We start from the raw sequence: 9,601 nt of genomic DNA on the forward strand, positions 1-9,601 counted from the left end.
CTTTGACTCCAGCTTTCAAGCCTGTTGAATTTGCAGGTTTCCATTGCAAAACCAGTCTCTTCCTAGATGACATGCGTCTAACTATAACTCACCCCAAAACTTTTCAACTCGTACAGCAATTCTGAACTATTTCGGAACTCCTCATAAGTTAGTCTAAATTGGCTGCCCTAAATATCACACTCCCCCTTAAACAGCCAACTTACTGAAAGGTAATCATCCCTTCCAATAGGCCTCAAAATCCTTGGAAACTCATGCACACTTATGACTCTTTATATCAGCCAATTAAACCAGCCAATTATCCATCCCAATTTAAGAAACTTAAATCATGCTGGCCACCTGAACTTCCCTTACTATCTTCTGGATTGGCCACATCCACTCAATCACTCTACTGCCCAAGCTTTATATGTTTTCCGTACACGCCCAGTCCCCATTCCAGTGTTATGTCCTTTGTTGGAATAAAATAAAAAATTAAATCAAAAAATCTTCCGCATTTTCAGAAAAACTATGTTTATACACACAGAAGGGACGGAGAACTGGTGGTTCCTTATTGGCTCAAATATAATCAGGTGGACCATATAGCCTATATAGACACTACATACTGTATACTGAATCTTTCCTGGTGGATACTGCTAGACAACCCAAACTCTTCTCCAGTTGCCATGGCTACCCTCTCATGGATCCTTAAACACCTTCTCCCTCTATTCCTCAGTCCTATTTTATACCATGCCCTAAAGTTATTGGATTCCATCAAATGTTTAAGCTCACTAGTCTCAGCACTGCTACCTATGTCCACACTAGTGGGTATTCCCACGTTCCCACCCGCCCTGGAAAATTCTCTAGCTTTTCAATGGTGGGTGGACACAAATTTTAACACTGTATACTAAATGCAGATACCGGTGTTCTGTTGAGAACGCCGACGTAGTTGAATTTGCTGACCTCAGCATCTGCGCTTGCGCACAGACCAGTATTATCGAGGAAACGGATTTACAAAGTATTTTGTTTAAATCGTTAACTGTGACTGTTAATAATATTCCATCCGTCATTTACTGCCATCCATCATTTACTGCCATGGATGGCATATTATTAACGGTCACAATTAACCATTACAAACAAATACTTTGTAAATAAATGCCGGTTTCCTCGTTAATCCCGTATGTACGTAAACGCAGATACTGGGTTGATGTTCGACAGAACACCGGCACTAAAATTATAAACAAGCGGCTGCCTGAGGTCCCGCGCTTGCTGGGGAGCTCGGCAGTTTTCCTGTTAACCATGCAGTGCCAGGGGGGGGGGGCCTTCATGGTTTCTTGCACAGGGGCCCTGAAAGTTCTAGTTACGCCTCTGCTTCAATATTGAAATTTGGTAGTAATTAATACTAAATATCAGCTTATACTTCCACATTGAGAAACAGTAGAATTTGCATTAATTCCTTTTTTGCCTTCCAGTGTCATGTTAAGTAAACAAAGATTACAGCATTTGTTTGCACTGTATTACATATGGAAATGACATCAGTGGATGAGAATGACAGCTTTATTTAGTAACATTACACAGTAGGCAAGACTGTCCCATCACACTCTTCAGGTGTCTTGTAACTGTAGGACTGCATTACTGTACTAGAAGGGGAATATGATTCAGAGGAAGACATAACTGGTCTCTGGTCACGTAGCTTCCTCACGCCAGCTGACTGTGTTTCAAAACCAATACCATATACATCCTAGCCTTAACACTTGAAACCCCAGAAAAATGACACTTAGATATTCAAGAGATTTTACTGAAATACTGATGGTCATCCATTTGTAGAGTTTCACATTGTATATTTGATCTGAGTTTTAGCATATTTTTTTTGCTCTGCAATGTCAGAACCTGCACAGAGTTAGGTGTAGTAGGATACAATGAATATAACGATCATACAAATTCATATTGAATATATATAGTTATATACAGTATAATATAACTATCATATATATTCTTTAATCAACATAAAGTAAACACATTTTTCATGGAGTAGTGTTTCTTATACAAGAATAAGAGGTATCAGCAAATGAAATGGGACATTTTCAGTAAAACTCTTTTGGGGTTGTTCTTATGGTAGTTAAGAATTGTTTGATTCTCCTGTATATAAGCATGAATATTTTTTTCAAACTACTGAGAAGCAGACATTTCACGAATCATTTCCTTTACATTTCCTAACTCGCAAGATTTCCTGCAGTTCAGATAGTTCTATATGCAAATATGCAGGAGAATAAAAAGGGAATATTTATTATTTATTACAGGCACCAACAATCTACATTATTGTGTGTGTATATATATAGATATATATTATTATTATTATACAGGATTTATATAGCGCCAACAGTTTGCGCAGCGCTTTACAGTATAACGAAGACATTACAATCACAATTCAAGACAAGATGGTAAGGGGGGCCCTGCCCATGAGAGCTTACAATCTAAAAGGGAGGGGCAAGTGATACCTGAGGAGGCAGCTGTGTGGGGATGAGTTGTTCGAGAACGTGATGGTTGAGTGGTTAGGTTGAGGTGGGATAGGCTTCCCTGAAGAGATGAGTCTTAAAGGATCGCCTAAAGGCAGTCAGAGTGGGAGATACTTGAATACTCTTCAGTTCTCCTGATTTAAAGGTGAACTCCTGGAATGATCTTTTATAGATGAATGCAACTAAATCACGCAAATATCATGTCCTAGCATATATAACCTATGTAATATCTATATTACAATAAAATATTATAAACGAATGTATTACTATGGTTAAATGCTTGCTACCTCTACCAGGGATGATTAAAGGTGAACTCCAGGAATGATCTTTTAGGTAGGCTTACACTGGTCCAACTTGGCTTAATGTACTGTAAGTATCCATATCTGATACCTAGAGGACCACTGGGGATGCTGAAAATCACTGTAGTAGCCTGAGCTGTAACAGTGATAACTAGTCTCTTCTGATTGTGACTCCAGCGGCTTCCCCTCTGCACTCTGACCACAGGGAGTCGTTTGTCCATCACTGCCACCATTCAGAGAACACCTTATATTTGTTTTCAATGAATACAAGCCTTTCTCTGATTGGACGAGATGAAAAGGAGGGGGCGTATGACATCACAACCTCCACCTAGCATACTCTGAATGGCAGTGGTGCCAACTGAGCGACTCCCTGTGCATTCCACTGCACTAGGTGAGAGGTTTTGCAGCTTCCCCTAGCGCAACACTCTCAGTTTTGCTGCTAAACAGCCATTAAAAATATGCTGCCCGGTGTAGAGTGTCAGCTTGAGGTGGGGTGGGCTAAGACCGTGAGGGAGCTCCATCCATATGTGCTTTGCTTACAGCTCCCTCGTACCCTGTAGAGGTGCCTGGACCAGAGAGATGTCACATTCTGGTCCCCGGCACCTCTACAATGCCCGCAAGGGAGCTGTACAAGCAATGTAGATCTAAATATGATTGTACAGAGACTGCATGGGCAGATTGCTGAAATTGCACGATAGATCGATAAATCGCTTAGTGTGAACGGGGTCTAAGATCAGTGCTCATTGTATCATTTTTGTAGGATCTGTAGGATCCGTGGGTCTCTGGTGGCTGTTTACTGTAGCACACTGCAATCCCTTCAGGGCACAAGCACTAAACTGGAATGTTTTGCTTTGCAACTTAAAAGCCACGAACATAAACACAACAGCAAGTTCCTGTCACATTCCATGAGTTATTATGTCACTTATGGATGGGGAGAACAAATAACCGTCCTAGTCTTGGCCTGGCCCTGGAAGCAGCTGAGCCATTCTGGAAAAGGAGGTCACAATGCACAGAGGACAGCCCCAACCCACACCCACCAGCACCTCTCCAACCGGTCTGACATCCACCGGCCCCGCCCACTACCTGTACCGAATGTCTCCCTGACCAATCACAGCCGCCGCCCTAACGCGTCACGCACAGGTGAGCTCCCGGAAAAGGAGAAACACAAAAAACAACAAGTGGGCGGCGTAACGTGGTACGTGCGTCCGAATGACACGCCGAGGAGCCGGAGAAGCTGAGGTAGCAGTCGCCCGTGACAAGCGGACACAGGGCCAGAGAAGACCGAGGTGGTACGCAGCGTGCGCTTGGAAAACACTGAGAACCTAGGAGCTCCTCCTTTGGTTTCCTGAAGTGAGAGAAAGAGCAGCTCCGGCCCCTCCTCCTGCCTGCCGCCTCTCCTCTCACACGTCTCCGCTGGCAGTGCAGTGAGCGGTAAGGGCGGCTCGCAGAGCCTGGAATAGCACGGCACGTGTTCGGGAAAGAATGGATACAGACGGAGCCCAAAGACATAGAACGAGCCCAGTGTGACCCGGGCGAACCGCCGCCGCTCTACACACCTGCTGTGCCTTGTACGACGTCCATTCCGCTGACGGAGGGGGGAATGGCCTGGGTGAAACTGTTCCGCCGCCAGGCTGGGGGGAACCTGGGGAAGGTCTACCAGCCGGGCAGCGTCCTCTCCTTGGCACCTACCAAGGGCCTGTTCAACGAGCCCGGCCAGAACAGTTGCTTCCTCAACAGTGCCGTGCAGGTGAGCGCTACCTTGTGTGCGCTGGGTGTTGGTGTGTGTCTGGCAGCCGGCCATCTTTTACTGAACCCGAGTATGGTTACTATTGGTTACTGCGCTCACCATGGCCTTATACGGCGCCTGCCGGTCATGTGACTCTACCTGGGAGCTTGAACAACAAGAGGAAGCTACAGTGCAGCCAGCAGAGTACACTGGGTTTTTTGTTTTTTTTTCTAAACTAGTTTTCCATAGTAACCAGCCAGCCTCTATCTTCAGTTTAGGTTGTGAAATATAGATGCTGATTGGTTGTTATGAACTGTACAATTGTGTAGTGTATGTCCAGCCTTCAATTTACCAAAACTATTTGATAGGAGTACAAGCCATAACAGTATATTTGATAGGTATCAAATCAGACGGGCTCTTGTACTATATACTTAATGGTCATTCTAAAGGAAAGTGTAGAATCAGATTGTGTAGTGTTGGTAAGCCTTACTTTACAATGACTGCCTCTGATCTAAGAGAAATTGGAGGCACCACCCCTTCCTCCACAACATAGACTATGCTATGTACTACATCAAATAGTACGGTTTGGTTATAACCGATGCCTCCGATTGCCCTTAGATCCGGGACAGTAATTCTAATGTAAAGGACCATTTCTGGCAGCCTGTTATGTTTGAAGCATCACCCATAGCAACTGGTACATTATTCTTTTTTTATTTGCCCAATCCAGATGAGATCAAGAATCTGGTTGCTGGGAGCACACAGTTCTTTTTTTCTTTTTCAGACCCTTTTCATGCAAAAGGCCCAGTGTGGATGCATTTCTGTAGTGTGTGTGCTGTACCATGTATGTTGACAACTGTACTGTCCTATGTAATGGTGTGACAGCATGCATTGGCTGGTTCAATGTCATTTCATGTTGGTGTAGGATGCCTGGTTTTGTGTACCAACATACATTCCATAGTGACCTAGTGCCCATCCTGCTGCCCGGGGGCACTTATAGTGTGGCCCTGGGGGGTATTGGTGCTTACGCAAGCCATTGAAGGAAGATTATTCTTTAAACTGTCTCCCAATAGTTACAAGGTTTTGTTTATTTCGTTCACACTGTTTTTTCCGTTCTGTCCATCCCATTTCTCTGTTTGTTCCCTCTATTTATTTCCGTAAAAGATTATAGAGAGGTTAAATATGGCAAAAGTAATTTCCCCAGTCATCTTCCAGGACAGCCATCGAGATATAGGCTCCGCCTGCCTGCAACAGTGGGTGTATGAGGAATTGGAAAAGTTTGGCAGTAATAGCAGTGATCTCTACCAGTCTTGTGTAATGTGTCTAGAGTCTGACCCTCTCCTGTCGCGTGTCTGCGCTCCCTGACCCTCTCCTGTCGCGTGTCTGCGCTCTCCTGTCGCGTGTCTGCACTCCCCGACCCTCTCCTGTCGCGTGTCCTGCAGTCGCACTGGCAAAAGGGTCTCCATTTGTGTATCTGTATTTAGCTATATCCATGCACGAAGGCTTAGCTATACTCTGTTTAATTCACAAAGCTATTATACCAGGATACGAATAGTTAACAAAGAAAAAATAAAGTGATAGCAATTTTAAGCTGAGTCCAGTGCGATTGGAAAATTAGTCTTGTGGCTAAATTGTTATTGTTATGCTTTGTGAATCACTTTATTTCAGCAATCTTGATAACTGAGTCAAAATATGGTTGCTCATAGCTGCCAAATATGAAGTTATAGCACTGTTTTTTTTTAATATCTCTTGGAGAATTCTGTGGAATCTTACCGGACAATAGTTGCACTTCCTTGCTTCGACTTTCATAAATCAGCTGCAGTGTGTCAGTCTGTGGAGCACACGTGTTCTGCATATCCTTGTCATGTTGTGTCTGCTCTCTGTCAGATCTATGTCCAAGTGTATACAGTATATAGCAGAGTCCCCCAATGTCAGCAATCATTGAGTATATGCTCTAATAGGTTTAGGGTTCTGCCATCAGGTGTTTGTGCTCCTTTAGCGTGTGTACAAATCCAAACAAGAAGCAAGAGTTGGATTTGTATAAAACTGGCTACACATTGAGTGAATGTTAGCCATTTCTTGAACCGACCTAGATGCACTTGTTGGGTGGCCATGTACGCAGTCTTTTGATCAGAAAATTGAAGGCGGCCAGGTGGAACATTCTCAGCCGAACAAATTCTGACAGCATCAGAATGTGGCTGGGTGTGTGGCTGTCAGAATGCCCAAACAGTGACTGCAACTGATTGGCTGTCAGAATACAGAACATTGACTGCAGCCACACACCCATCGCTGTCTGCATACAATCGCCCAGTGGGAGATTCATCCTTCCACATTGTTTAGCATAGATGGTGGAATCTGTCAGTTGTTGAATGAAAAAAACCTAACCCTGCATGGGTAGCTTTAGCAGCGATATTGTTTATAGATGTATGTAGGTCTGTTGTTGCTCTTATTACAGTATATTTCTTGTGATCTCAGTGTTCTGCTTCTGTCAGTAATTTTGCATTACAATATTTGTAAATTTATTGTACCGAAGAAAATGTTCATACCTCTGTGTTTCTGTGCACAACTCTGAAGGTATCTTAAAGTTGTAACACTGAAATATCATTGCCTGAATACAATTAAGTTCTTACCTGTTCCAACCGACTCATAGTTAGTCTTGTCCAGATGAGGTCTCTAGGTTTAAGTTACACTCATTCCAATTTATTGTGATAAAGTACAGATGTTACTTTTTTAATACGTTGATGCTTTGAGTAAAGATTGATTTGTTTCGATTACCCTTTAATTTGTTGTGTTGGTGGTATTTGGAAGTCATGTTGTAGTTTTCAGTTTTAGACCCATCATGCAATGTCAAATCCTTGCAAGAATAAAGAAGGAACTTGTCATCTGTTTTGTGTTTAAACAGGACCTTTACCATATCTTTGAAATAACAACAAACGCACCTTTTTAGAAATGTTTAGCAATGATAATCTACAAATACATACTGCAGAGAATCGCAGGCTTTGTATTTTGTGCATTCCTTATTTCTCTTTTCTTCCCCAGTCTTCTCACAGTGACAATTTTTAATAAGGCCAGATTACTAGATCTCCCTTTACTTCCTGGAACTTTGACACATGTGGCTAGATTATGTGACCGTGTACATCATATTAGGGGAGGAAAATGCCTTTCTCTGAGAACTCGTGAGATTTCCCAACAATGCTCTGCTGATGTAACACTCCCAGGATGCAACACTTGGGCACGATTACATTACTAATGCCAAAGAAGACCAGGAAGCCACTTTTTTTTTTTTTTAGTTTAAAATGGGCTTTCAGTGCATTCTAGGGTGTTTGCATGCATTTTTGATGCGTTTGCATGCGTTCCACAGCAGGTAAAATAGGGCCTGCTGCAGTTTTTTTTTACCTGCTCTGGAACGGAGCGCTGCGATGTGAACTGGAGCTAAAAATACCATTGGAATACATTGGACGCAGTTTTGCTCCGGTCTGCAACTGCTCTGCTCCTGGAACGCGCTTGGTGTGAACAAGGCCTTAAAGGGGAACCAGTTATCAGAAATAACCTGTTTTTCTGATATTAGTAGTGACCAAGGTGATTGTTTTATGGTTCTTTTAATAACATACAGTACATTAATGCCGGACTGGTGACTTGTATTGTAGGAATTTTAACTCCAGACATACCATATTCTGTTTTTTTTTTTATTATTTTGCTTTTTTGGTCAAAGGAAATTCAGGTTGTAATTAGCCTGCAATACCACCTCCTCTTTCCCCGCCCTTTTCTTTTGCTAGACCGAACTGAATAGCAATAATCGGTGCTGCTACTTTTTTTTTTTTGCATCTAATACTAACCAGTTCCCTAGCTCTAGCTATAGGAGTCATTGTTGAAACCTAATTACAAAAGTGATGGCAAGAATGGATTTACTATTTAAAATCACCATATACCAAATTGTAATATATAGAACTGGAGGAGTTTTATTTAATTTTTTTAAGGAATCCCGTGCTAAGAGAAAATGCAGAGGCTGCCATTGCTGAACTACTTGTGTCTCTCGGTTGAAAACACATGCAGATTTGGCAACTCGGTGACATCAAATTTCCATATCTGCATTCTTGTTCTGTGTTTGTGACTTAGGAAAAGTGTTGAAACCATTGGATCAGCATGACTGCCAGAGAATTCGTATGCTCAAAGAGGAGACCAGCAATGGTAGCTTTCATAATATATACTACATGCTCCGTTTGATACTTGTTCCACAAATGTGTAACTCTATCAGAATTTATCTAGCCCTGGGCTGGACAAATCCCAGGAGCCAGGTAGCCCCTGTTCCTTAAAAATCACAGCTTGCCTAACTTTTGAGGATTTCTCTAGTTGTCAATTGAGCTGGCTCCTAGTCCTGATGGCTCCAAGATTGCGTTGACTGACTCCTAAATTCCATATTTGTTCACCCCTAATCTAGCCACAAGGTTCCTGCAAACCTTGGATAATCTCTATTTTAATTGAGATTTTCAAGGGAACAATGATGACTGGCTCTTCTGTGGGGTGTCTGAACTTTTATGGAATTTATTTTTGGCTGCCCCCCACTGCTTTTACATTTGAATGAACACTGCTTCCCCTCCGTGACTTCGTACTCCATACACAACATTGCAGTCCAGTGCTAGATATTTCAAATTCCCCTCACAAATGGAAGCATTCTTGCTATGAAGTGCTTCTCATTTATCAGTGTGGTCAGAAGCAATTCTCATTGGTTGCCTTTTGCGAGCGTAATGTTAAATACATTGTGCAGGGCTGTGATGCTGTGTACGATGTACGGACTGTACATTGGGAGCCACGGAGGGGGAGCAGCGTTCATTCAAAGGTAAGAGGAGGCAGATTGGTGGGGGGTAATTTCATTTTCCCAAATTTGCCTGGGAAAGTGGAATTACCTTTTTTAAGGCTTGGTTTACACTTATGCATTGTGTTAACGCAAAGGGCACTGACATGCGTTACTTTGTGGGTTAATATGTGTTGTGTTAGGTCAAGCCATTTATTTGCCTGAGTTCCCTATCACTAAAAGGCACCAAAAATGTGTATACTTTTTTTTTTTTTTTGAAAGAAAACACCACATCACT

The 9,601-nt window shown here is 42.5% G+C and overlaps 1 protein-coding gene across 1 annotated transcript in view; it reads left to right on the forward strand.

Moving 5' to 3' along the window:
• The first annotated feature begins 4,079 nt into the window (after window positions 1–4,079).
• USP53 (ubiquitin specific peptidase 53) overlaps window positions 4,080–9,601 on the forward strand; it is a 41,674-nt gene continuing 36,152 nt past the window's right edge. The window contains exon 1 of the mRNA XM_018560218.1: window positions 4,080–4,535. Coding sequence (XP_018415720.1) covers window positions 4,389–4,535 — 147 coding nt within the window. The 5' untranslated portion in view covers window positions 4,080–4,388. The remainder of the gene's footprint in view (window positions 4,536–9,601) is intronic.

This window comes from Nanorana parkeri, unplaced genomic scaffold (genome assembly GCF_000935625.1).
Source record: "Nanorana parkeri isolate BGI_ZX_2015 unplaced genomic scaffold, ASM93562v1 scaffold440, whole genome shotgun sequence".
Lineage (NCBI taxonomy): Eukaryota > Metazoa > Chordata > Amphibia > Anura > Dicroglossidae > Nanorana > Nanorana parkeri.